The following is a 27,774-nucleotide window of genomic DNA, read 5'->3' as shown; positions in this document are numbered from 1 at the left end:
AAGCACAATAGACCGGGTTTCTATTGAAAAGGGGCAGAGTTGGGCATTCTGTCATGTTTCAGTCATGCTCTTAGGTGTGGTATTGATACATTCCTTTTGCAGGAAGGCAGCAAGATGTGATCGGTTTATACTGAAGCCGTATGGTTCAAATAAGAAATACTGGGGCTCTGGGTTTTTTTCTGGCTGGGGAAAGGGAGAATGTTGATCTACTGTGTGGGCTAAAGTACAGTTAAGCAAGTCCCAACAGTTAGAGAAGCCAAAATAACACAAAAGACGTCATTTATAAAGCAATAGCTGTCTTTGTTACACCGGTACTTCATCTTCAAAACACTGACAAGCAATGAAAGCTGTTGAATCTATTGCTGATTTAATTATACTCTGGGCTGAAAAGTCTTGGGATTGCGATAACAGATCCCCTTCTGGAATGCTACTGCAGTCCTCTCTTAGACTGCATGGTTTTTATTTGTATTATATATTCTCTTGTAATGTACAGCTGGCACTGGAAATGTCAAGGAGTGGGAAGCCATGAGAATCCCTGGGAAATCAGGAATTCATAGTCTTAAAATAGAATCCATGACATTTTCAGCAACTTGGAAGATTTTAGACATCTGGCATCCTGCCCAATGTTTTTTCGAATTGTACATTACTGTGGTTAAAGGCAATGCCGCTGATCTGTGGTGGAAAGCAATACAAATAGTGACACGCAGCGGCAACACGGTCCCAAGGGACTGAAAGCAAGCAGTGCAGAAGCACACAGACCTGGGAGCCTGGAGAACCATTACAGGAGACAACAACAAACAGTCAGCTATAGCAACAGATTGAGCAGAGGGCTCAGTATGTTCATGCCTGCAAAGGGAAGAGCATGTCTTGCCGGTAGAACAGCTCCGGAGCTCTGTAAGGGATTGGAACCACTCACAGAAACCACTATTTGAGCTTCTTCAGTGTTGCTACCAAAAGGGAATAACAGAGACATGTTTCATTTGCGTCAATAAAGCTGCAGTTGTTTTAACGTTTTCTCCCAGACTGCACCTGTAGCTGCTAGTATTTGTTTCCCACATGTGTGGACTAAATGCCAAATACTTTCCCTTCCAGCGGTGTTAAAGATGGCTGAAAGCACAGACATGTCGCTCCTTGAGGAGGCCTTCAGGAAGTTTTCCGTTCACGGCGACACCAAGGCCACTGGCAAGGAACTGAACGGCAAGAACTGGGCCAAGCTGTGCAAGGACTGTAAAATCATCGACGGCAAATCTGTCACCAGCACCGACGTAGATATCGTCTTCTCCAAAGTGAAGTAAGTGTGAGATCAGCAGGGAGGTTTTTATTGGTTCGCTATGTACTCTGTGTTACAATGCACGTCCCGTAGCACAAAGATCAGGCTGGGAAATGTATTGTATGTGCAATTATTATGACAGACTACTGTGTATTCTGTGTAAGAAGACTACATTGTCATTAATGAAACACCTCTCAAAAAAGACTGTCAGTGGGCCCCAGTCAGCTTGTAGTCTAGTTCCTGTTATAAAGCGGAGCCAAATTACTGTTAAAATCTATCTGATAAAACTTGGGAGCCATAAAACTGTAGCCCTACACCGGGGTGGCAGAGGGGTCTGTATAAAGTCTGGCTGTACAAAACTGCCCACATTGTCACCTTCAGAGCTAAGACTGCCCGCGTGATCACCTTCGAGGAGTTTAAGAAGGCTCTGGTGGAGTTGGGACCAAAGAGATTCAAAGGGAAGAGCAAAGAGGAGGCTGTGAGCTCCATATACAAGCTGATTGAAGGCAAGGAGCCTGCCAACGTGGGGGTCACGGTAAGACATCATTGTCCAAGAGCCGTGTACAAAATGTGCCACAGATACACTGGTTAGATCTCATGACTTAATGCGCACTAACACTCGCTTGTATAATGCATGCACCACTTTCTCTGCGCTTCTCTTTAGGGTTGTGCTCCATAATGACTTTAAGATCCCGTAGGAGGCCAGTGGGCTACTATAGACTGGGGGTGAGGAGAAATCCAGGTCACCATTACATGTTTTCCTTCATATTTTCTAATATGGGTAAGAATGTTTACTGCCCACAAAAACATAGGTTCAATTCCATTTTGATAAATGCCTTTTTTGTAAGAGGTTTTAAAAATAACCCTTATAAAAAGTGACTGTTTTTGTCAGTTTTAATATGCTTTTACTGCGATTATACAAGGCGGTTTGTTAATTGTTTACCAAGCTTTCTCATGCATCTCTATGATTCACCATGCCTACCTGTGCTACAACATGATCACCATGCATTTACTGCTGTTTGCTGTGTTTTTGTCATGTACAGCAGTAATCTTTAACAAGGGACAGTACATGTTTGTTATTGTAGAAGTCGGGTTCTGCAAACCGTTGTTAATCATTTTTTCAAAAAGAGATTCAAGTAGATTAAAAACATCTGGGGCAATAAACACATCTCATGAAATACAAGACTGTGATACAGTAAACCCCACATGGATTTCAATGCCTTCTCCCCCCCTTATAATGTGAGGGCAAGCACTGTCTTCCAGGTACCCACATGGGACAGCCATGCAGCTCTACCATGGAATTAAACCTGCGAGTTAAATAAAAAAATGTATAACGTTTTAATATTCAGGAAACGTTTCTATGCTGGCTTTGGTTTGTAACTTGGAGACAGTGTTTTACAAGCTTGTGTCGGACGCTGCATTTTGGTTTTATTATTTAAATTGTAACCATAACTCAGCTGACAGGCGTGGCTCTTCACAGGGTCTTGCACAGTTCAACTGGTTCTCTCTCTGATGTCATGCTGTGAATAGACGTCTCTCATCCCTCTCTTTCTCTAGCACAGAAGAGTGGGACAAAGTATTCTTTGTGTCCATTGAACCTCAATAGCTTTGTTTTGTTTTTTCAAAACACTTTAATGAAACAGATTTAAAAAAAAATCTGGGAGATTGTTTCTTGGCAGTTGTCACGTTTGCAAAAAATAAACAAACAGTGAATAAATGTGGGGTGCAAATCTCAGCCCCTGTTTTAAATCCCTTGGAACAGGATGTAAAGAAAGTGGAACTTGCATCTTAGACCGCTTTTCCCCTAATAAGGTGTGCTCGAATGAATTAGCCATGTCTATTTTCATTGCTGTAACTTCAACATTGCTCAATGACAACACTTGACAATGTTCTGCCATGACATGCTACTTCTAACCTGAGGCATGTCCTTATAGAAAAAGTCCCACGTTAGGCAAACATTAATCCTCTTCTCTTAATACAACATAACCTGTCACTGTGTGCAGTGTGCTCATATTCCACATTGCTGAGGGACCTCCAGGCTACTCATCTTGTGTAAATGGGTTGTGGAACTGAAGCATGCCCCCTCACTGCTCAGAAAGGCTTGTGGGAGTCACAGCTACAGAGATAAGTGAGGGGAGCCACTGGAAAGTCTTTCTGTCTTCAGGTCAGGAGCTCAGAAATCACATGGAAGAGACAGTTTGTGCACTGGGGGTAATAAAGATTTGGAATTGCACACCCAGGGAGCCGCTGCCAGGTTCGCATATTCTTGTATTTATTCAAATATTTATGAAGGACTAAGCCCCTGCAACCAGAGACCAGCCACCCGCTAATGTTTAAGTTGGCCAGAGAGCTAGAACAGATACAAACAAGTGTTCTTCTTGGTTTGATCACAGCTTGGCTGTGGAACCAGTCCCGAAATGTAATTTGACAAATCTCACTTCGCTAAAATACAAATGATTTTTGTTTCATTTGTTACAGAAAATCACTAAGAAGGGTGGCGTGGACAGGCTGACGGACGCGTCCAAATACACGGGATCACACAAGGAGCGGTTTGACGAGAGCGGCAAAGGAAAAGGCAAAGGGGGCCGAGAGGACCTGGTTGAAAACACTGGATACGTGGGCTCGTACAAGAACGCTGGCACTTACGATGAAAAACTGCAGGAAAAATAGCCTGGGGCCCTCGTCATCCAGCCTGTTTGTGTCAAAATCTGCAGTAACACTTATTAACAGATGCATTGTTGTTATTACTATATATAACCATGACAATAGGCAATATGCAAATAAATACCAGCTTCAGATAATCTGTTATAGAGGAAGGGACAGGTTACTGAGCTTCTGCTCCTGTGCAATCTTTTATTTTTGATTTAATTCAGGCCTATGACATGGATGGGCAATTTATCGACCAGCTCTTTGTGCCAACCATGTTCTTAATTGTTTAATTCAAGGGTGTCCAATCACAGTCCTGGAGGGCCATTCCACTCCAGGTTTAACAGGTAAAAGTATATAATTAAATGCTTCATGGTCTGGATGGAAGTTTAATTGCTTCAATTAAACAATTTAGAACAGGATTGGAACAAAGACCAGGACTGGAAGAGTCAACTCTTGAACACCTCTGGTTTGTTGAACCAATTAAACCCCAATCCAGGACCTCAAGCTGTTTATTATAAGAATGGCCCTGCGGGACTGAAGTTATCCAAGCCTGATCTATGACACACACACACATACACACACCATTTTTTAAAATAAATGAACACTATTATGAAAAAGCTTATTTGCATGTAAAACCCTTTCAATGAATGTTGCGCTCATGACCACAAGCTCAGTAAACCTGGCTGGAATATGTCTTAAAGGGTTTAAAGATGATTTCTTTGTTTTGTTTTTCTGAGTTGCACATAATTCCTCTGTGCCTCTCAATGTAACGTTCTTACCAAGCCTCTGTGTTTTTAGCAGCTCTTATATGGTTTTCAGCTTTGCTGTATATTTCTGTTCTGAGGATAGCCAGTCGATAGTACAGCAATTGGAACTAGCATGATAATGAGGATCTCTGTTTTGCATATAAGAAGACTCTTTCTCTTTGACTCTCATAATCTGCTTTAAAGCTTTGACAGACTTGGGGGAGGGGGGCGTCTGGCAAGTCAGTACATCACAATCAAGAAATTAGAAATTAGCTTTGATCATAAACAGGACAAGAAACACAAATTAAATAAATGAAATCCTGTGGCCACAAAATCTAGAGCAACAACTGTCAAATGAAAGGCAAAACTGGAACTGTTGACCATTTGAAGTAAAACCATGAAATGAGAGCGATCGCCCAACAGCGGTTTCAGTGATTGCTGGATAACTGGTTAATTGCTAAAGGTTTGATTGGGACACACTCATTCTTCTTTATCTCAGAATGGGATGTCCAGGTGCTACGGCTCTTGTCTGTTTTTGTTTATTTTGACATTTTAAAAGTGATAAAACCGTTGCTACATTGTGCTACATCCACAAGGATTACAGCACATATCATAGAAGAAAACACATTTACTGTATATACACAAAGAGTAGATGGCAAACGTAGTTGTGATTGAATGGAGTTTGCATTATCCTTCCAAACAAACCATAAACAAGATCTTCATTGGGCAGCAGAAATTGCAGTTTGCTTTTAAAATCCTTTTTTTTCTTAAGCTGAGGGAACACAAAGCCACTTTTTCAGGAGTGGCTTTAAAACTGGTTCTAGGAGACCGGGAGACCTAGTTTGAGGCAACTTTGCTGTATCAAACCCCAAGTCTCCCCTAGTCTCCTGAAGCCAAGTTCGAAGCATTATGTTCCCTCAGCTTTAAACTTCTTTTCAATCCAGATTATTTATTTCTTTGTAAAAAAAAAAAAAATAGAAACAAAAAAAATGTAAACAATGTATCCTGTGTTTTTTAGAGGTGTGTAACATGGACAGTAATCATATGAATAAAACTGCATTCATAGAATTTAATTGTGATTTCTTAATGAATCTAGGCATTGAGCATAATGAAGAGTCTTCAAAACAACGAGAGGGGCTTGTGAAAAGCCTCGTCACAAACTGACTGGGAGCAGCCAGCTCTCCTGACGGGCCAGTTTTAATTGAAGTCACTCCAGTGGATGTACAGGGCTGCACTTAGACAGGAAATGAAAGTGCAGTCACATCAGTTCACAACTCTGGCAGGCTGCAGGAAGCCGGTGTGGGTCCCTGTTGCCATGGGAGCGGCTCATACACAAAAACATTCAAACACCTGGCTCCAGCCGCCTCACTGTCTGTAACCAAACACACAACCTCATGGCAACGCTTGTTTGGGACATCTCCCTAGAAGCTCTAATCAAAAACATATCTGTCAGAACTCAGCACACTTCAAGCCCAGTCTACCCCCAGCCCTTTAATGTTTTGTCATGGCTTGATGATTTATGCCACATACAGATCATAAGATACACTCGCATGACCCGTACCCCACCCCTCCCTGGCTGGCAATGGGTTCTTTGAATTTGTAAGCTGGCAGTTGTGATACGTGTGTAGCTTAGATAGTTTATTAGGTTTGCAGACCAGGGCACGCCTCACTGGGTGTGTGCGTGTGTGTGTGTGTACCATGTCTTCATAGAATTCCCTGCAATATCGAACACTCAACCCCAGTGCAAAATGCTAGCTTTTTAAATAACATTATTAATAATGTGTCACAGACATAGGGCTCTATAGCTAGTGGAGCAGACAGCCTCACATTTATAAGCCTGTGTAGCCACAGCTGCGGTTTGTCCCACAGCTGAGATAATGAACTCCAACTTTCTTTACAAAGAGTTGCATGAATGCCCGTCACTGAGCACTCCACGATTTCACCATTCCAACGGTTTCAGTAACATTTGAGACAAAGGGCTCTATTCTTCACACTGTGTGTTTTCTTCAAATATTAATGTATATTTAAAGAGTATAAGTAAAAGGCAGTCATAAACACTTTACACCTTGACTACGACTGAATCTGCTCTACATAGGCCCTTCCATATGCTGTGGATTATTATGGTAACTTTACACTTCGTTAGCTAACGAATGGCTCGGCTGAAGACTTAATAAATAGTTCATCAAGAGAGATCCGGGGGGAGCCAATGCAACCAGGAGGTGTCTAGGAATAGCATATGCCAGTAATTAGCTTTTGCAATTACATATCGCAGCTGAATTGCTTGGGTAATCCTTTAATTAGCCGATTGTTTTCACTTTGTTTGTGCAGCTGGCTTTAATTCATGCAGGGCCAGGATGTTTTTATACGTCTCTCTTCCCAAGAAGGTTGAATTTCAGTAGATTTCAATTCAACCAACTAACCTTACTAATCACTTTTACCCTCTCCTCTGATGAAATAATGCCTGCTTTTAAAATAATAAAAGTATCATATATTATGGCCGCCTGCCATACAGACTTGTCAGTCTGAAAATCATCTAAGCAGAGCTGGGCCTGGTCAATGCATGCCAGGTGCTACTGTGACGTTCTTTGACCACCAGCGGGCACTGAAGTGACAGCACGGTGTTAGGGAGCACTGCGCTGTAGGTGGCACTATAATTTTCATGAACCTTCAACCTGAGGTTCAGAATAATCAACCTTGGAGAAAAACCCAGCTGGATTAAAACATAGCCTAAGAGCATTGGTATTTAGACCAACCACCGTTTAGATCATTAAAATAGACCATTTAAAGCTGCTCTGTTAATCAGTTACTTGTACACAATAAATATGACCTCATATCACAGCAATTAGATTTAGGATTACAGTCTGTAAAAATGTATGATTTCAGAAACAGTCTGGCCAACAACACATGTGGTATGCATCAAACACAATAGAAGATGGAATGGGACTTTTTCTTGCCAACAAAGATTTCAGAAATCATTTTACTGTGGTGTTGTATAAACACTGTTTTATTACACACGGAGATTTCAAAGTTAATTTTACTATGGTGTTGGATTCCCAGCATTGGAATGGGGGATGTTTTCTGTGAAACAACGCACGCTCGGACAAGTTTGAAATCCTGGCGGCGCAGGAGTTGTTGATAAGCGAGAGTGGGATAATTGAAAACGCAGACTTGATCAAGGATTCACCAGCCATAGGTAAACACGTCACACACTGTACAGGACGAGGTGCTCACAGCAACACAAAACAAGAGCACTGGGGACGAACTAAAAGATGAATCTCAGGCCAGCTGAAGTGCGTGACAAAGGCAGTACAAGCAGGTATAGGATTGATCATTAAACTCGTTAACTGGGTGAGGTGTCTGTTTGTTTTTCTTTTGTTGTTTTTTAAAATACGTTTTGTACTTGAAGTATATTAAACATATTAAATCAGTTTTAATGTAACAATATGCACTGTTGAATTTAGATTTGCTTTGGGTCCTCATCTAATATTTATAAGTATTTACAGCTTGTTTGCAATCACTATTAACTTATTTGTATACATATATTTATTGTAAAATAAAAAAAAAAAACTTTGTATTTCGTTATTATTTGTCACATTCTGACCACTTACGATCTTAACTGTGGGTACAGAAAGTGATTTAATTTTGTTTGTGTTTTTAGAAATGTTTTTAAATAATGAATGATCAGTTTCGAGACGTTACTGTATGGGAATAATCAGTAGTAATTTACATCTGTAAATAATGGCATGTACATGTTTTTGTATGAAACGTTTTGAAGCGTACAGTAAATGCTTGTCCATTCGCCTGTAGTTTAATTAGGTTAATTATTCCGTCACTCAATTAACCTTCTTCATTGAGCCTGTGTTGATAGCGGCATTGGAGTCACGTGGTGTGTGTTTTTTTTTTTTTTTTTTTTTTTTGCCAGGTTAAGCAGTTCAAATTGGGAGAAAGTTCAATTTACCCAAAACAACGCTATGTAATTTACAAGAACCAAATTCTGCATTGGGGCACAGGTACTGTACCTGGACTCCCGCGCTACCTATTGCAGGCAAATTGGGGCGATTTAAATAATAAATATACCGGCTCGTGAGGAACAGCTTTGAGGCTCGAGACGCATTCTAAACAAAAACGGATTTATTTTTAAGCAATACCATCGATGCATTCAAACAACAGGGAAATAAAGTAAAACTACGAATTTAACGGTATGTCACTTTACGTTTTATTTGTTGTAATTGTAACTTAATCGTTTGGCAGTAAACAAATGTCGTTATTCAAATTGATGTACACATCTTTTTGTAGGATGATATGCCTGTTGACGACAGTTTTGCAGATAACTAGAAATTAATTTGACAAAATGAACACCTTTACAAATTTTAGCAACACCAGTGAAACAATTATCTTTGTAAATATTGAAAACGGAAGCAAACTGTATGGAAATGCTGCTTATACATTTAAAGACGTAACACTTGTTTTGTAGATAGGAAGAAATCTTCGATGGAAGGGGAAGAGGTTTCTCAGAAGTGCTTTCACTTCAATGTGGGAGGATGTCTTTTCTCCATTCCTTTGAACAGGCTAGCTGGTTTTCAGGAATCTGTCTTGTGGAAAGAAGCGTTCTCTCTGAGCCGGTTCCAAGACTCCAGATTATTTATTGATAGGGACGGTTGCACCTTCAGGCATCTGCATTATTACATTCACACAGCCAAACTGGCTTCATCCTGTGCATCTGAAGTAAACCTGTTGTCTGAGCAAGCGTCTGTCTTGAACTTAACATCCTTACTAGAGGTAATATAAATCAGCAAATTAAATGTGTTTTTATCTCCTAAATAAATATGGTTGAGCTATTACAAAGACACTTATAGGAAGATAAGAGATGATATTGTATACCAATACTGGAATGTTTTTTTTTTCCTTGTTAAATATGTTTTAGGACATGCATGAGTGATTTTTATATAGTACCAATTTCAACTGCAATATTTGAAAGAACGTAATTTTACTTTCCTTTACGGAGAGGTTCTGTTTCAATCAATCAATCTTAATTTTATATAGAGCCTTTCATAGTGGACCACCATCGCAAAGCGCTTTAAGCGTTTCACTGCTTTGACATAAAGAAAGCGTCATCACACTGCACCATGGACTGGCCTAATCCAAAGTAATATTTAATAACTAACATTCTGCATATGGATATAGCGTGTCCATCACTTAATTCACGTCACTTATTTTTCATTCTCCAGGCTTTAGAAAATTTTAAGACTGGAAAACATTATTTACGTGCACGTCCTGTAGACGCCCACGTTTCTGAAAGAGCTTCTGTGAATTACTGGAAAACACGAATATGCAATACCAAGTTACCAGAGCTGATCAGAAGTCCAGTATCAACAGGTAAAAATCAGAACGAATATTAGTGGAAGTATGGTCAAATAATGGCATTGGGTACAACGTACATTTTTGAAGTGAATAAGCTGGTCTTAATTTTAAAAGTGTTCTGTTTCTGGGCAGGGTTGCATGATAAAGCCCCCCTGGGATTGATCGGTACACCGTTGTTGGACACTGATGAAGAGGTTCATTTTTGCTTTCTTCTACTGGATTTGGTGAAAAAGTACCCCAGCCTAGTCAATGAGGACAACTTACTCTGGTTGTGTGAGGAGGTTGTCATAATAGAATGTGGATGCAGTGAGTTCAGGTTCATAGGTAAGGTGCTATTGGGAGCAATCCTGGGTTAAACACATTATTGAAATCATCAGGAGCCAGGAGTTTGAGCAATCAGGCAAACCCCAGATAAATACATTATTCTTCTATAGCTGCCTGAAAAACTCCAAATAGCAGGCCTATTGAGCTGTGCTGTAAAAACAGTTCTGAAACCTGCTACTACTGTCTAACCTTGCATACTGAGTGACACTTAAGATGCCCAATGACAAGCAACTTCAAACATTAAACAACAGTCCATCTCTGTTTATTGCTTGTTTTATTTTTTAAGCTAATTATCTCCATACTGAGAATATTTTACTGCCTGATAAATTCACTGATTACGAAATCTTGACTAATGAAGCAGACATCCTGGGACTTTCTGAATTAATACAGGCTGTAAAGGAACACAAACGTAAGTAAATACTTGTTAATAAACATTATTGTAGTATTAAAGCTACTAATTGTTTATATTCTTCATGCATAGACTTCAGGATAGTTGTATAAAGTATTTTGTTAAGTATACACGCTATACCAAGCTGAAGCTGTGTTACAGCTTAAAACAAAAAACAAACAAACAATACAACCCCCTCAAAAACAAATAAGCCTACTATAAATGCGTTGTTATCATGTATTTAACTCAGAAAACAGTGGGATAGACTGTGACTACTATTCGGTTAACAAGCAAGACACTAGTCCTAGTTCTTTGCCAGCCTGTGCGTCCAGGCCCCTCTATGTCATGGTTCTGGAGTTGCTAGTGAAGTACCCTGATTCAGCACTGGGACAGCTCCATGTGGACAGCAACTTGGAAGGGAGTAAAGTGTACATCACTGGCAAAGGTGTTATCTTTCAGCATGCCAGGTAAGTAAATAATGTTCAATAACGTATACAGCTTATATAGAAAACATGTTTCTTTTGTTGTATTCTTAGTCATGCTATTGGTGGAGCAGACCTCCAAAGCAAGTATCATCATTACTGCAGTGAGATGTATAGGACTCATAGCGTCCTCTGCAATCTACTACCCAATTCAATATCTGCAAACATGACTTTTCTTGTAGATAAATCATTGAGATAATAGACCCAGTGGAGTTTCTTGGTTGTGTCCTGCTTTTATTTATATGTTTTGAATTGCCAGGAACTGGTTAGGGACAAGTCGACTGCCACTGACTGAAAACATATCTGAGCTGAGTGAACTTTGCAAGTATGTGGATAAACAAGACAATGCTTATCGGGCAATGAAAGATGCCATTAGGGAGTACCTGATAAGCAGAAAAGAGACAGCGGTCCAAGATTCAGAAATCAGTAAGTCGCATGTACAGCATGAAAGAGTGAGTGGTGAATTCACTTGGGGCAGTATTCACACCCTCCAAATATTGATGTTAAAAAACTCAGGGGGTTATTGTAATCACTCTACATGTGCTTTTGTTTATTGTTGCTAGTTCTGTAGCAGCATTTTAGCACAGTGGTGAAAGCTTTGTGAATATGACCCTCAATCATCCAGGTCAGTACACTTTGTATATAATGATCGATCATGATTTATTGGTCACTAGTGAGTGGTTTCAGTTTGAAACAGTATGATCCTGGTCTTTGTTTACTGCAAATATTTTTTGTATTTTTTTTTTCTTGAACATAATTTAGTGTAGTGTTAAGTGAGATTCATAAGTGAATTCAGTTTTAAATTTCAGTTTAATATGTTTTCGTATTGTTTTGGTCCTGTTTTTAGGATCTCTGGAGATGAGAGGAAAAGCTTGGACTGCTAGTATTGAAAATGTCACAGTGTATCAGATTGTTAAAATTTATATAGGAACTCATTGGTATGCAACTTATCTGAAAACCCTGTTGAAGGTAGGTAGGAGAAAATGATGAGATTCATTTAGAAATGATCCTACTCTTTGTTGTGGTTTTCTAAGGGGAAAAAAAGCAGCTCAGTTCCGTTTGTCTTTCAGTATCCAGAGCTGCTTTCAAACTTCAAGAAGGTTCGCTGGATTGCCTTTGGTCAGAGCCTCTACATCCAAGGGGATGGACAGATGTTCCGACACATTCTCAACTTTCTTCGAGTTGGCAGACTGCTTCTACCATCTGAATTCAAGTACAGTATAGCATATTCACAACTTCAAGGCAAAACATGTTTATTATTTCAATAGGAGTGGTCATATATAGAGTGACACTTTGTAGTTGGTATCAACTTTTCTAATGTTGGAATATAAAATATTGTACCAATCTAACTTTCTAAATTTGCAATGCATTTATATATTGTTTTCTTTGAATATTTACTTTTGTTTTAATTATTTTTAATTTTTTTTTTTTTTTTTTTTTACAATGCAGAGAGTGGCCCTTACTTTGTCATGAGGTAGAAGAGTACCAGATATCTGTGCTTTCAGAGGCATTGTATCAGTGCAGTGCCTATAGGTACGAACGTTGCGTGTTTTTGACAGTAGTCCTAAATTAATTCAATATATTAGTTTTCTCTTTTCACGTGATAATCGAGAGCCTTACTAAATAGGCAACTTATTTCTGGCCACAAGAGGGAGCCAGAGTACAGCTGCTGAAAAACAACTGCCTACTTCAATATGCTGTAAATATCTGCTACATTCTGGTTAGTTACCCTAACCTTTAAACCTTATAAAGCTACACATCTATTATAACTTTGCTAAATAAAATAACTTGTTCCATCAGTGTAGTAATTATGTATGATATATATATGATATATATGCCATTGTAAACCGCCTCACTCTTTCTCTAACCTATTCTAAAAGGATTGTTGGATATTCATTTTACAATTGAAGTCACCTGTGCAACTACATTATCAGTCCCACTTCTGCAAAACCAAGGAACACATCTGAAGATTCTAAAAAGCTGTTATTGCACAATTGAGTTAACAGTTTTTGCTATGCTTAGGCACACCATTATAAAACAGGATTTAAGTATTTTCATATTATTTTTAACCCCAGAATGTGGTATAAATGCAGCGAATCAGGCAGTAAGGTATCATTTTCGTCTGGTGGATCATTTGACGGTTTTAAGGAAGATGAAGCTGAGATAGAGGAGCTTAAATATGAGGTAAGGATTCTGCGAATGCCGGCAGAGGTAATAGGAGAACAGTAAAGCTATGTATTACTGGATCTTCACCTGGCAATGTTGGCCTGATGTATGGCCCCAAGGATGTCAATTAGGGCAGAAACAATGAGAGGGAGGTCTTAAAGATCTTAACATTGTGGACTGTCAAAAAATTCTGAATCACCAAATGAGATGATTCTTTAGTTTTTATGAATATCTTTTTATATGAGATAAGAAACAGTAAAATAAAGGGAAATGTTTTTTTTTTTTCTTTCATAGGAGCAATTAAATGATTTTGCAGAAGAATATAATAGACCCCAGAAGACTGATGGTCAGGATACATTAGATTTATACAGAAGAGCAGCATCACCTTACTGGGATTGTAAGCCACCTACCACAATGCAAAGCCAGTCCACCAAGACTCTTTCTTACCCTATAAGTTCCACACCTCACACAAGTTCAGAAGCCGTTCCACAAAAAAGGGCAGCAAAGTACGCTGTAGAGCCTGAGGTACAATCCAAAGCTCAACTTGCTGCACCGCTAAAGAAACTTGTGAGATTAGTTGAGAACTGGGGTGCCAACACCAGCGAGTGCATGTCTTCTTCATTTCCTGCAGGCAGAAGTACGTCTAAAGGAAGCACAAGCTTGAGCTTTAACACACCTTTAGCACACGCTTTTCTTGGAGAGCATTTTCCATCTGATCGGGGAATACTGCAGGTACTGAATACCACTGGGTTTTCAACCTGCTTTTCTAAGCAAGTCTTCGAAGAGTATCTCAAACGAGGCTCTGCAATGCATTCCCTGGCTGATGCCAGAAAATGTAGAAACAAAAGCAAATACACTGGCGTTGTTAGGGCTCCAAAAGTGGAGCTCAGAGCATATGGTGATCCATTACTGCAGAGGCTTCATCATGACAAAACGTGTGCTTCCTTGTTGACTGGTAATCTGTTGAATGGTAAGATTACAGTTACTGTACATTAAAAATGGTTAAATTGGGAGCATTATCCTCACTTTAGACACCGTGGCATCATAGTAAAGTTTTTAATCACACTGTTATGCTGTTTATGGCTAGAGTGGTTTGCATTGTATTTGAATTCATCTGTTTGGTGTTGTAACATAGTTCTGTATTCAAAACTCCCGTTACTGCCTTGTATGCTCGTTGAACAATCATTTTTGGAAAAGTAGTCTTAGGAAAAGTAAGGGCTGTCAGGCTTTATTTGCTACCCTGTTTCTTATATTTATTATATTTGTTTCCATTTTTTTTTAGGAAAGATGTTCAGAAAGTCCAAAAAACTTCGACAGGCTGAGAAACCGCTCACCTGCAGTGGTTGTATCATTCGAGTGGAGCACCCCCCAGTGGTGGTGAACCCCAGCTCAGAGTCGTTCAGAGAAAGTGTCATTTACACTGTGAACACTGCACACTCAGGTCATTACTGGTTACAAAGAGTTCCAGCTATAAGAGCATTGTTCTGTACAAAATAATTAAACAAGGGACGGGAAAGATGAGGGGGGCTCAACACATTCCAGGAGTATCAGTCTGGGAAACCTTATGTTGAATCCCACTGTCATAAAAATAGTAGCGCTAGAAACAGCGTGTAAAACCATTACTGAGGTGGTCTGTAATTTAAACCTCAGTGTAAAGTAGTGTTCTCATGGCTCCAAAGTAATTCAGCAAAACAAAGCCAGGATTAGAGAGGGCATGCAGATTCAGGGACACTTGGTGGATTGGCTTTTCAGGGTAAATCCCTAAATAAAGGTTAAAACAAAGTTGTTGTTGTTTATTTTAACCCTTTAGTTGTAGTTATGTGATTGGCCAATGTGTTGCATTGTTCACAGGTGCATGTCCACATATGCATCTAGATGAAAGGAAAGATCTTCCAGGTAAGCAATTGATAATATTTTTGTTTAAACTTTTGTGTGTAACTGTCCTCTAGTGCACTAAACTGAAGCATCTCAAACAGTGAAGCTGGGTCTGTTTACATGGGTGCATTCATACTTCACATTTCCATCTTTTAAAAAATACATACAGTAGTTGGGGCATAAATGACACAAACTTTTGAGTAGAGCACAGAATGTAATAGTAATTTCAATCTTGTTTTATTTGTTTTTCAGATATTGCTTTTATACATTTTAATTTGACGTATGAAGAAATCTTATATGCCAGAGAATGCCATCGTTTTTTGACAGGCCTTATCTTGGATTCTAAAAGACTGGAAGACTCAGAGGAAGCTACGATGAAAATTGCTAACCTGGTGAACTTGCTTTGGGTAGGATGAAATAACCTTTTACTGTTTGTATTGCCTTGTTAAACTAAATTATGGTTAACTATACTAGAGTGAAGAGACCACATGATTTATTATACTGTAGTGTAAATTAAATGTGGCTTCTGTGTTGATCACTCTATGTAGATTTAATTTAAAATCATTTTAAATTAAAAATAATAAATTATACAAAATACTTTGCACTAGACTCAGCAGATTCCACCAGAACAGTTTGTTGCAGATTTACTGAATATGGCATTTTTTAAGAACCAGAAAGAAATCCATGATCAGGTGCTCCAGTGGATTAAGGTAAGAACCATGCATCTGATTGTCATTTTCACCACTACTAGATGGAAGCATTACAATAGGCAACTTTGGTACTGTTAAATGTTTGACATCTGCCCTCATTTCATGGGTTTCTTGTTATTTGTTTTTCTACTTTTGACATTTTTCAAGAGTATTAAACAGTGGTTGCTAAATTCATTAGGGACAACCAGTTAATAGAGAAGGGAGTTTGTTGTATGACATTGCAGTACAAAAATGCTAAATTAAGAATGGTTTGGTTTTGGCTGCAATCTTTGATACCATTTTGCTTATGGAGAAGTTTGCATTTGTTAGGTTTATTCTTGTTCTATATTTTAATCACATGCTTTACTTTTACAGTTTACATTGCTTTTTGCGAGGAGGTATAATGACTGCATTGAAATATTGTTGAGGGGATTCTGTAAATCAGCAGTACTTTTTCCAGATGAAGACTCAACTCTATATTCATTGCACAAGGATTGACCGGTGACTGTACAAATATACTTTATACCTAAAAGAAGGAACACTTCTTTTGTTGATGTCAAATACGTGTCCTTTATTCTTCCCTATGGTCAAGGGTGTCTGTGTATGTGTTTCTTTGTCCAGCCTTCCACACCTGGACTTTTTTGTATAGTGCAATAATAATTGAGCCAGAAAACTAGGATTTGGATACAAAGCAGTTCCTTTTTATTAAATACTTAGAACATGTGTTAGGAGTTAACAAAACTGAAACTTGAGTAAACATTAATGCTGCAGCTCTAAATGAAAATTAAGTTTATTACGTGTTAAGAATGGCACTTTAGTGATCCCCTGCTTTGCTAGTTAACAGAAGTGTAAAAAGTTATTGTAACCCTCTCCTTTCCACTAAAGCACAAAGGACCACTGGTGCAAAGTATCTCCTTATTTACAAATTGTACATTTTATAAACTGCTGTGTGTTTTTAAGGTAACCTGAACAAACAACCTTTTTCTTTTTTTTTAGCAAGAAAAGGAAGTTAAACAATTATAACACTTTATTTTTGTCCATGGTTGAAATATTTTCTGTAAAAGTTTTTATTAATAAACTGCATTTCTTGTGAATTCAGTGGTTCTGTTTCCTACTTGATATGTTTTACAGTTGGACATTCACCTGCAGTGAGACCAGTGCCCTCCATCAATCAGCCTGGCTGGCTGGGTTAAATCTGACTTCTGGAGAGGCGGACAGATGGATTAGTCCATCCTGAATTGCAATATAAATCCATTACATTTAAACCCCTGAATTTACACTGTGTATTAAAGAAACAATCAATTTGGAAAATAACTCAAATATAACCATAGGAAGAAGAACATGCTGCTTCCTTTAATTAAATCACAGAACCAGAAGTGCAATGTCTAAGTGATCAGGTAAGCACAAAATATCATTGGCTGTATTGTACCAGCTCCCTCCAGCTTTACATTTGTTACAAATACGGCATATCTGCTGTTTATCTCAGTCTGCAGCTCAAGTGGTCAAGAATGCACAAGGAACAATGTGTAACTGCATTGTAAACTATTACAATAATTATTTACAACTTTTCAAAAATTTACAGAAATCTACCCAAAATCACTGGTACATTTTCCAAAAGTTAAATAGAAGAATATTTGCAGTCAAATATTGTGCCATAAAAGAATGCTATGAAACAACTTTTAGGCAGTGCTATCTTTCCAGTTTTTCAGTATTTGTATAAAAGTTTTGCTCTGTTTTGACAAGCACAAAAAAAAAAAAATATTGATTTTGTTTTCTCTTCTGTTCTGAAAGGGATTCCACACTGCCCTTTTCAAGAGCAGCCAGACATCACACCTTAAAAGAAAAAAAGTACAAAAGTATTTTAGTGAAACTGTATGCATATATAACTGCTAAGGTACATGTTCTGTAGATTATAGATTACAGTCCTACGGTTCATTAAACTAGTTAGCCATGCTCCAGCTCCGGTAGCTCAACTACCAGGCCGGCTGCAGAACTTATGAAGACCCCCTGCTCCAGCTCCAGCAGCCCCGGCTCCAGCTCCAGGCTGGTCCTCCAGCAGCCTCTGCTCCAGCTCCAGGCTGGCTCCAGCTGCCCCTGCTCCAGCTCTGGGGCTGCTCTGGTGCAGCTCCACACTGCTACCAAAACTTCTGATCAGTAATGTACGTTTTTGACTATCATAATAACACCCAATTTATTTATTTATTTATTTTAATTGTTCAATCAGGTTTTTAATAAGACAAGAATGTAAAATCTGGTTTTAAGATCTTAAAACAAATGTGTATTAATGTAGACTGTATTCTACATGTATATTAGGGGAAAGCCTACAAAGTATGAGCTGGGGTGGGAGGGCGAGAGCAGAGTCTGCTTTTTGATAAAATAATGATGACATTTTTATATAGCTGGAAGTATTCCCATGGCTTCAAGCAATAGTAGAGCCATTAGGTTTTGTTTGTGTCACAGTTTATGCTATTTTACTTTTGGTCGAGGAAAAAGAAGCTTTTCCATTGAAGTGATATGGCACAGTGGGCTAATTCAGTGGTATGCTGTACTGTTTTACCTTGGGGACTGGGTTCAAATCCTGCTGATAGTCTTATATAGTCAGTGTGAAATACAGCTTTCCTGTGGGAGCTGGTGGTGCAGTGGGCTAAAAAGGAATCCGCAGGATTTGAACCCAATCCCCTGAGGTAAAACAGTACAACATACCAGTGAATTAGCCCACTGTGCCATATCACTGCCATGGCAGAGTCTGTGTTTTCATTGCCTATAAGGCAAATTCACCAAGTCTTTCAACAATAATGGAAGGAATGAGCAGGATTTGATCCCAGTCCCCCATGGTGAAACAGTAAAATATGTTGGTGAAGTAGCCCACTGTGCTACCTCAATTTTGTGAAAAAACTTTCATTGTCTACATAGGACATGATCCAATTCTTTGAAAACGAAGGAAGGAATAAGCTGGTGCTGATCCCAAGGTGAAACAGCACAGCATACTAGTGAATTAACCCACTGTGTCATACCACTTCCATGGTAGAGCTTACGTTTTCATTGACTACAAAAGGTAAATTAACCACTTTGAAAATAAAGGAAGCAAACAGCTTGATTGAAAAAAAAAAAAAAAACAGCTACCCAAAGGTGATCGCTGCATACGTGTAGGTGTCTACTATATGTTTTACCTGAAATGCACACGTGATTTTTTCAACTTTAATAGTGGGATGTTTTCCAACTTTAACAGTGTTACATGTAATAACTTTGATAACGTTTTGCAAATGAATAAATATTCAAATACATGTCTGAATCTTGAACAGGTATCTGTACAGAAGTAAAATAAATGTTATTTGAACAGAATCAGTTTTCTATAAAGTACAGTATCTTATGTTAAGTATTACTATAATATACATTTCATTTAATGAACTACATTGTGAAGATGAGAACTGCCATGATTCTGTACCAATCTTTACCAAACTTTTATTTTATTATTCAACCCTAGCCTGCTATGTACATTTGGATTGCATTCCAATAATTCTCTCACTGTCCTCTTACTATGCACTTACAGCTGCAGATACCGGAATACGTGATTCTAGTTGAGAATTCTGGACGACCCTTTATAATCAGCAGAAATGTTATGTGCATTACACAGTACCTCTGAATTTAAATGTACTTATTTTATTACTAATTTATTTTGTTTATTCAAATGTTTAAACTGAATAATTCAGGAAGGATTTTTTCAAATGTGAAAGGGAGGAAATAGTGGTCCAGAGCACTCCAGTGTCCCTACTCCAGCATCCCCAGCTCCAGCTCTGCTCCAGCTCTGGAGCTCAGCTCAGAAAAATGGCACGCTCCACTCTGGCACCAGCATCCCCAGCTCCAGCTCTGCTCCGGCTCCGGAGCTCAGCTCAGAAAAATGGCACGCTCCGCTCCGGCTCCAGCATCCCCAACTCCAGCTCCGCAGCTCAGCTCAGAAAAATGGCACGCTCCTCTCCGGCACCAGCATCCCCAGCTCCAGCTCTGCTCCGGCTCCGGAGCTCAGCTCAGAAAAATGGCACGCTCCGCTCTGGCTCCAGCATCCCCAGCTCCAGCTCCGCTCCAGCTCCAGAGCTCAGCTTTAAAAAATGGCATGCTCCGCTCCGGCTCCAGCATCCCCAGCTCCTGCTCCGGAGCTCAGCTCAGAAAAATGGCATGCTCCGCTCTGGCTCCAGCATTCCCAGCTCCAGCTCCGCTCCAGCTCCAGAGCTCAGCTTAGAAAAATGGCACGTTACGCTCCGGCTCCAGCATCCCCAGCTCCTGCTCCGGAGCTCAGCTCAGAAAAATGGCATGCTCCGCTCCGGCTCCAGCATCCCCAGCTCCAGCTCTGCTCTGGCTCCAGAGCTCAGCTCAGAAAAATGGCACGCTCCGCTCTGGCGCCAGGTCGCAAAGCTGGCTCCAGGGCTCCAGGGCTCCAGAGCCGGAGCATGGCCAACCCTACTTTGCACATGGTTGTTAAACAAGGTTATAGTATACCCATTGTCTGTGGGGAGATTAATGTTTATTAAACTGCAAAGCAAGTTATTATTTATTTATTTATTTTAAAACATTTTTTAGGGAAATTGTTATGGATCATTTAAAAAAAAAAAAAAAAAAAAGGCAGATAACTTCCTGCGATGAAACAAAAAGCACCTCCCTACTTACTTAATAAAGGTGGGGATAACAGCTCTCACACTATTGTGGATGGACTTATGATTTGGCGTGTTTTCTGCAGGTGGAAGGACAAAAGCAGTAGTTATTAATGGGTTAAATGAAGGGTTAAGTTAGACTAGCACTGCCTTTTGTAGCAAACCACTGGGTTTGTATTATATTACCACTTATACAAGACTCAAACAGATTTTTCCATTACTTGCATTGAAAAACCCTTGATAAATTAAGGTTGACTGTTACTTTTCAACTCTATAATTGTAAATCACTGTCCTCTATACAAAACATATAATTTTTTCTTTATCTAAAGCCCTTTGGGTTAGAAATAGCTGCAAGTGAAGGAATATTGTGCGGAAATGAAGAAAAGCAAGATTATTAGGTTAAATGACATTGCGTTTCCAGTCTGTCAAAATGTACAGCCTTATTAGAGCCCTGAACTGGGTAATTATAGTTGAACCACACACAAAGTACACCCGTACATGCTGTACCATGTCAGGAGTGATAAAGAGGGGACATGTCGGAGTTCATTCGTTTTTTAATGCTTTTGAATAGTAATGAATAATGCTCAAAATTATAAATCTTCAATCCCTCTGAGGCAGATAGAAACGGTGCAATAAAGTAAACAACAAAAGATGGCAATACTATCGATCAGTTTGCATTTGAAAAGCTTTGAAAATGTAGCGGCAGATGACATATTGGGATAGCATGCCTGTATACTTACTGCTGAAATGTACTGGCTGTTTGTGAATCTCGGCTTGTCGTCGAGTGGCGACGTGGCGCTCGAGCCGCGTCTGGATCCAGACGGGGAGTAGCATGTTGTATCACACGGTGATCCAGGCTCCTCCGACAGGGTTTCAGGGAGAATGTTGGACACACAGCCACTGTCTGATCCACTGGAACCACTGCCCGACATACAACGGGAGGAAGACTCGGAACTTTCTGTAGCTAAGAGTGAAACACAGGATAATTATTCTCTCGTCTCTAAAAATAATATAGGTACTCTTTGTTCTACCACTGCCATTAAAGAAGTGTGTTTGTTATATTTCAACCTGGTGTCATTTATTAGCAACAATATCTTCCTTACAATGCTAGTTATTCAGTTTTATAAGTGAATGCTAATTTGGTATTTTGTGTATTTGACTGAACTTATGATTGCAATGCTTTACTCCGATTAAAACAGCAGATCTTAAGTCTCTTGCAGGGTCCTACAATACAAATACAGTAACAAGAATGCATGCTTTCACAAATGATCTAAACAAACACACAAGCGCACTTACTCATCGACGGCTGGCTGCTAGTCTCATGTTCCAGCTCATCTTCCTCTATGCAAGTACCAATGCAGAAAGGCCTGTCTGTGGCCATTACCCCAGGCAGCAAGGACTGGCTGGTATACATGTGTAGGTTAAGAGGCCCCAGTAATGAAGAGGAAGGTGTATTGCAGGCTGAAGGGGCACTACTTCCAGAAATGGGTGTTTGCGTCCTCTTGAAGGGGTTGGAGTGGTCAAACAAAGACACCGCGATGGACGCCCTCGTTCTGGCCCCTGGAAACAAACAAAGGAAACGAAGAAATGAATCATGAGTTTCTATATGGATTTATTTGTTGTATTTTATGCTTACAAAACAACAAACAAACCTCTTCCTTTCATAATATAGTCAATGGCTCTGTCATTGATGGCAGCATCGCTGGGTTTAATGTCCAGGTAGGGTTTGTTACCCACGCCCATTGACACCATCTCTTGCATTCGTACTTCTGAAAAGAAAATACACACATATATATTTTTAAGTACAAATCATTCTACTACATCCTGATTTTAATAAATTCTACTGAATGGTGTTGCATTAGAATCAAGCAAAGGGACTTCACAAAGAGCTGATCATAACAGAGGGAGATCTGATCAGGCTGGGTCTTAATGGTGAGCTGGCTGGAAGGAAGGCGTTCACAACAAAACGATGATCGGAAGGTTAATTACCTTTATTTCTTGTAGCTTGCTGCCAAAGTATTTTAGCTACATCAGCAGTCCAGGCACGCTTGACCTCAGGTGTACTTGCTTGAAGGATGTGCGTTTGGTTTTTTGATTTTCGTCTCCTGAACCAGATCTCAAAGCGCAGACCGCTGTCCCCACTATTCTCTGTCAAACCAACATCTGCAGTCTACCAGGAAAGAGAAGAAAGAGCTGATTAATGCAATGATAGAAAACACAATGCTTTAAAACCAGCAGTATTACATTCTTCAACGAGATCTACATTTTTGACTGATTTAAAATGTCTCACCTTAAAAGAATGCTTGTAGATGTAGACATCTAGACCCCCCACAACTCGTTTGGGTTTGCTGAAGAGCACAAGATCCTCAAACAAGAACACATGGCGCTGACACTTCTTCCGCCCGTAGCAGACAGTAAACTCGCCCTGTCGTACCAGCTGCCCTTGTTCCTTCAGGTTCACCTGTACATAAAACAGAAACACGTATTGCTTTCCATGTTGTGTACTACTTGGTTCTCTATAAAAAAAAAAAACAATATATCTTATATGGGGGTTTGTAAGTAGTTTTGCTAAGTGAACAAAAATGTATTTGTTCTGGGAAAAAAAAAAAAACAAAACCTGAAAATCTTATTCTTGGGTGGTTTCACATGACCTGATTAGCACTAATCTTGAAACAACATACCTAAAGTAGATTAGTGCTACTCGAGGTCTGCGAAACTAATGTACAGTACAACCATTCGCAACAATAAAGATGAAGTCACGCGCAAAATGCAATATCACACTTTACCTATCCACACACCGTGCACCCCTATGTCCTGCTAACAAAATTACAACCAATGCTTTTCGTGAACCCCACATTAAAAATGATGATAAGTCTATTACAGTCTACCATTTCAAAGCAATCCCAGCACCATTCAGCTTGTGCTGTGTACTGCATATCAGATGAAGAGTTCACTGTACTCACATCGCAATCTCTGATGGCATCCATCGCCAGCAGGTCGTTGCCGTGGCGAAGCTGGAACTTGACCATTTCGGCAGCTGCTCGGAGGTAGTTGAGCTCCTGCTCTTGTGCCTCGCTGCACTCCTTTATCAGGTCCTTCAGGAGCAGGGCGTATTTACTCATCCTCTGGACTGGCTTCAACAGGTAGGAGGCCAGATCCATCTTATCCCCGAGCTGCAACTGCTTATACTGCAGGGAAGGGAAACGCATTGGGTTGTGATCAAGCTCAGAACAAATAAACATGTGCAATTCAGACTTCAAATTGAGGAAGGCTGCATCCGGGACTGAAATGTCTGTTTTGCACAGAGCACAGAAATCCTGTTCATCTGTCTGTAAATACAAATGTTTCAGCAATCAATTAATGCGCAAGTCTTGGGCGTGGCTTCTTATTTATCAGTGTGCGTGTCCATGGAAACTTTTACACCTAGAATTACACCTAGAATTGTCCTTTTGACTTGAATTCTGATTTTAAAGAGCAGTCATATTTGAATTTTGAAACAAAGCCTGTATTATAATATTATTTTTGCAAGGTTAAAACTAGGCTATTTATATTATAAATATCTATATATATATATATATATATATATATATATAGTTTTGTTACCAGTCCCAGATAGTGCACTTACAATGCAATACTTACCCTAAAGAAGGCATTCCCATGACTAGCCAGCAGGGCATCAGATTTTGGTTTGTTCTTACTGTACAAGGCATACATCCCAAACTGGTCTTGCTGTAATTAGAGAAATAATGATACAGTATTACAATTATACATTTGTAGATATTCTTACATCAAACGTACAGTAAAACTGCTTTTAAATTGAATAGCTATCCTCAAGTAGACATGCTTTAGATAAAGCCTTCATTTAGGACTATGCTGTTATAAAGTTATGAATGTCTACATTGTGCTGGATTTGTTCCTGCAGTGCAGTGTTACCACCACGGGTTCAGATCTCAGACTCCAGACTGGGCACAGTCTGAGTCTGGAGGGACACCCCCCCACATCTGCGAGAACCACAAGAGGGCAGAATTTGTCTTTCTCTTTTCTTTTTTTTTAAATCCTGCTTTATGAACTGTGAAGCGAGTGACCCCAACTCTTCTGGGTACATGGCATGTGTATTTGAAGTACACCGGGTGTTTGCTTGTCTATACATCATTTGTCTCCTTTACAAACCAAGCATTGTGAGAAAAGGCAAGTGTGTGTTCAAGCTTTTCGACTCACTTCTTTGTAAGCTACTCTGAAGCATATTGCATCATCAGAACTTGAGTACACTACCTCTAACCTCTATGGGTTTCTTGCTGATAACGAAATACAGTATTTTACTAAAAGCACAGGTTACTCTTAAACCTTCATTTTCTGATACATTTTTTTTAAGGTATTATTATTATTATTATTATTATTATTATTATTATTATTATTATTATTATTATTATTATTATGCTAATGAGCTCCTGCTGGAGAGCACACAGAACACAAACAAGTAGCTTGAATCCTATTACATTGTGCAAATAAACGAGGTAACTGTGTGGTATCAAGTGTCTCAGGAAGCAGTGGAAGGTGTTTTTTTTAAGTAGCAGTGAAAGGCTCTCACGTGTCTGAGGAAGCAGTGGAAGGTGTTTTTTTTAAGTAGCAGTGAAAGGCTCTCACGTGTCTGAGGAAGCAGTGGAAGGTGTTTTTTTTAAGTAGCAGTGAAAGGCTCTCACGTGTCTGAGGAAGCAGTGGAAGGTGTTTTTTTTAGTAGCAGTGAAAGGCTCTCACGTGTCTGAGGAAGCAGTGGAAGGTGTTTTTTTTAGTAGCAGTGAAAGGCTCTCACGTGTCTGAGGAAGCAGTGGAAGGTGTTTTTTTAAGTAGCAGTGAAAGGCTCTCACGTGTCTGAGGAAGCAGTGGAAGGTGTTTTTTTTAAGTAGCAGTGAAAGGCTCTCACGTGTCTGAGGAAGCAGTGGAAGGTGTTTTTTTTAGTAGCAGTGAAAGGCTCTCACGTGTCTGAGGAAGCAGTGGAAGGTGTTTTTTTAAGTAGCAGTGAAAGGCTCTCACGTGTCTGAGGAAGCAGTGGAAGGTGTTTTTTTTAGTAGCAGTGAAAGGCTCTCACGTGTCTGAGGAAGCAGTGGAAGGTGTTTTTTTTAGTAGCAGTGAAAGGCTCTCACGTGTCTCAGGAAGCAGTGGAAGGTGTTTTTTTTAGTAGCAGTGAAAGGCTCTCACGTGTCTGAGGAAGCAGTGGAAGGTGTTTTTTTAGTAGCAGTGAAAGGCTCTCACGTGTCTCAGGAAGCAATGGCTGACTCTCAGCGGGTGGTTGCAGCAGCTCTCCAGCTCCTTGAGGAAGTACTGGCTGTGGAAATCGAAGAGCTTCTCCAGGTTTCCGAAGATGACGCTGCGCTTCCCCCGCAGGTCCTGGGGCAGGTCCGGCCGCTCCATCTCAGGGAAGTAGTTATCAATGATGTAGTGCAGCGAGCGCACAAACTCCTGCTCTGTGGTCACCATCTCATCCACAATGTGCCTCAGTTTGCTGCAAAGGACAAAACACACCAGGCTCGCTCGGTTACACACAGGCATCATATTGTATGCAGGTTCTTTTTTTTTTTTTCACTAAAAGCTTCACAGTGTGATTTTAAAACAATAAGAACAATAAATGATATTAAACATCCCCTAAGGTCTAGACACAGGGAGATGTCATCATGCCCTTCTTTGCAAGTGCAAAAATACAAAGGTCATTCCATGGAAATGTAACATTTGTTGTATCAATATCAGACTACTGGAAAGCACAATACCTTTTTATGATGAAACTTCTGTGTATCATTATGATTGCCATTAGTCTAGATAAAGATGACTTATCAGTGTGACAAACTTCACTGTTTTCATGGAATGGCAAACATTCATCAAGTAAAATAGTTCTCAATTGAATACAACCAGCAAGAAACTGCTCTGAACAACAATGCAATCATTACATTGCTGCTTTTCTGCACTGCTCTCAAACAAGGGCGTACAGTATACATTCCTTATAGAAATGATACTCAGAGAGCTACAGTACCGTGTCTACCAGCCTCCACTACCTCATACATGAAGCCAATAACCTTTTGTTTCCAGTGACAGAGGGTGGCTAACACCTTCAACAAGCTGGAAGGTTAATTCCCAACTCCAAAGGGTCCTGGGGATCTGTTTCCTAATCTGAAGTTAAACCGCAGGTTTGATCCAAAGACACAAACCCAAGGAGGCTGCGTGAGATTGGACAGATCATTTCAAACACAGTTGTGACCCGTGTAAGGAGGAGAGGACCTGGTACAGTGTAAAGGCATTCATCAGTCTGGATTAAAGAAGGGTGATGATGATGATGATGATGATGATGATGATGATGATTCAGGATGCAAACAGTTTTTTTAATTTAATTTAATTGTAGGATCAGCTAACCCTATGGTGCAGAGTCTGCTTCTGCAGACCCCTGAACTCGCCCGATGTGATAATTAGCTCTAGTGAGAACGAGATGACATCATGCTTTCCCTAAGTGAAGTGGATTTGAATGGAAGCTGAAAGATTTCCTACTGTGTTCTTTTGTGGATATCTCGCTCAGCGCTTATTCTTTTGGTCACATGCTTTCCGTTCCACTGGGTATCGTGTAAGAGTTCTTTTTCCTCTGATCCAGGCCTCAGTAGTTTAGTTTACCGGTACTGATCTTGAACAAGAGCTGCTCGCTATACCACAAACTTAATTTTTGTAGATACAGTTAATCTAGAAACACCACAGCTAAAACTTTCACATACATCAAGCTTTAATATATCAATCAATTTTTACTAGCAAATATCATATGTATTGCCAATTGTGAGACTGTGTATATATTTATATAGTAAAATCATACTTTCAAGTTCCAGTCAATTAAATCAACTTATGGAAAAACTGACATACCCCACATTATTAACTGCAGACCTGTATAATATATTAAATGATAGCTGGAAAACAAAAACAAAAAGCAGAAGTTTAGATGAGACTGTAAAGCAGAAACATGCTAACTCTGAGAGCGATCACTGGTTATCTGGGGTCAGGGCACAGACTGACCAGCCTCCATACTGGAGAGAGGGAGAGAAGCGTCTGCGGATGATGGTTCCAGACAAACAACGAGAGACCTGACAGAAAGTAGGTCCTCATTGGCTTGCGTTAATGTAAAGGGCTCCGAAGGTTGTTCAGTAAATCGG

At 39.7% G+C, this 27,774-nt stretch overlaps 3 protein-coding genes across 10 annotated transcripts in view; 2 read left to right on the top strand and 1 right to left on the bottom strand.

Moving 5' to 3' along the window:
* The first annotated feature begins 983 nt into the window (after nucleotides 1–983).
* On the top strand, nucleotides 984–5,733 carry tppp3 (tubulin polymerization-promoting protein family member 3). The gene is made up of 3 exons (XM_041269316.1): nucleotides 984–1,291; nucleotides 1,652–1,805; nucleotides 3,749–5,733. Exons 1-3 carry the CDS (start codon nucleotides 1,104–1,106, stop codon nucleotides 3,938–3,940), a joined length of 534 nt encoding a protein of 177 aa, XP_041125250.1. The 5' UTR covers nucleotides 984–1,103; the 3' UTR covers nucleotides 3,941–5,733.
* A 2,016-nt stretch (nucleotides 5,734–7,749) lies between these two features.
* On the top strand, nucleotides 7,750–17,168 carry LOC121325475 (BTB/POZ domain-containing protein KCTD19-like). Of its 6 annotated transcripts, XM_041267979.1 has the most exons (19): nucleotides 7,750–8,013; nucleotides 8,588–8,864; nucleotides 9,140–9,444; nucleotides 9,894–10,041; nucleotides 10,159–10,350; nucleotides 10,637–10,759; nucleotides 10,989–11,205; nucleotides 11,480–11,646; nucleotides 12,068–12,189; nucleotides 12,291–12,433; nucleotides 12,670–12,753; nucleotides 13,296–13,404; nucleotides 13,681–14,356; nucleotides 14,669–14,827; nucleotides 15,238–15,282; nucleotides 15,514–15,668; nucleotides 15,870–15,971; nucleotides 16,326–16,451; nucleotides 17,082–17,168. In XM_041267979.1, the coding sequence occupies exons 3-18, from the start codon at nucleotides 9,157–9,159 to the stop codon at nucleotides 16,446–16,448; spliced, it is 2,853 nt and encodes a 950-aa protein (XP_041123913.1). In that variant the 5' UTR covers nucleotides 7,750–8,013; nucleotides 8,588–8,864; nucleotides 9,140–9,156; the 3' UTR covers nucleotides 16,449–16,451; nucleotides 17,082–17,168. The 6 variants fall into 6 exon arrangements, with proteins under 6 accessions (XP_041123913.1, XP_041123914.1, XP_041123911.1 ...); XM_041267980.1 differs by lacking the exon at nucleotides 17,082–17,168 and having other exon boundaries at nucleotides 7,751–8,013; nucleotides 15,930–15,971; nucleotides 16,326–16,456; XM_041267977.1 differs by lacking the exon at nucleotides 17,082–17,168 and having other exon boundaries at nucleotides 7,752–8,013; nucleotides 9,144–9,444; nucleotides 16,326–16,456.
* Nucleotides 17,169–17,696: 528 nt separating this feature from the next.
* Nucleotides 17,697–27,774, bottom strand: part of plekhg4 (pleckstrin homology domain containing, family G (with RhoGef domain) member 4) — a 55,879-nt gene continuing 45,801 nt past the window's right edge. The window contains exons 15-23 of one of the 3 annotated variants that reach the window (XM_041267974.1): nucleotides 25,847–26,096; nucleotides 24,236–24,325; nucleotides 23,560–23,784; nucleotides 22,887–23,057; nucleotides 22,586–22,766; nucleotides 22,249–22,365; nucleotides 21,893–22,156; nucleotides 21,337–21,560; nucleotides 17,697–17,783 (exon numbers count right to left, since the gene is read on the bottom strand). In XM_041267974.1, coding sequence (XP_041123908.1) covers nucleotides 17,778–17,783; nucleotides 21,337–21,560; nucleotides 21,893–22,156; nucleotides 22,249–22,365; nucleotides 22,586–22,766; nucleotides 22,887–23,057; nucleotides 23,560–23,784; nucleotides 24,236–24,325; nucleotides 25,847–26,096 — 1,528 coding nt within the window. In that variant the 3' untranslated portion in view covers nucleotides 17,697–17,777. Of the gene's footprint in view, nucleotides 17,784–20,615; nucleotides 20,677–21,183; nucleotides 21,561–21,892; nucleotides 22,157–22,248; nucleotides 22,366–22,585; nucleotides 22,767–22,886; nucleotides 23,058–23,559; nucleotides 23,785–24,235; nucleotides 24,326–25,846; nucleotides 26,097–27,774 lie in introns of those variants that run through there. The other 2 variants (XM_041267973.1, XM_041267971.1) reach the window with 2 other exon arrangements.

This window comes from Polyodon spathula, chromosome 13 (assembly GCF_017654505.1).
Source record: "Polyodon spathula isolate WHYD16114869_AA chromosome 13, ASM1765450v1, whole genome shotgun sequence".
In the NCBI taxonomy this organism is placed as follows: Eukaryota; Metazoa; Chordata; class Actinopteri; order Acipenseriformes; family Polyodontidae; genus Polyodon; species Polyodon spathula.
Note: the sequence above shows the minus strand (reverse complement) of the source record. Positions and strands in the feature narration are given on the sequence as shown.

Bases quoted from the DNA above. Each gene is read 5' to 3' on its own strand.
- tppp3 (XM_041269316.1), top strand. From the start codon at position 1,104: ATGGCTGAAAGCACAGACATGTCGCTCCTTGAGGAGGCCTTCAGGAAG. The intron at 1,292-1,651 runs GTAAGTGTGAGA...TGTCACCTTCAG, and splicing joins ATCGTCTTCTCCAAAGTGAA to AGCTAAGACTGCCCGCGTGA. The intron at 1,806-3,748 runs GTAAGACATCAT...CATTTGTTACAG, and splicing joins CTGCCAACGTGGGGGTCACG to AAAATCACTAAGAAGGGTGG.
- LOC121325475 (XM_041267979.1), top strand. From the start codon at position 9,157: ATGGAAGGGGAAGAGGTTTCTCAGAAGTGCTTTCACTTCAATGTGGGA. The intron at 11,206-11,479 runs GTAAGTAAATAA...TTGAATTGCCAG, and splicing joins GTTATCTTTCAGCATGCCAG to GAACTGGTTAGGGACAAGTC. The intron at 14,357-14,668 runs GTAAGATTACAG...ATTTTTTTTTAG, and splicing joins GACTGGTAATCTGTTGAATG to GAAAGATGTTCAGAAAGTCC.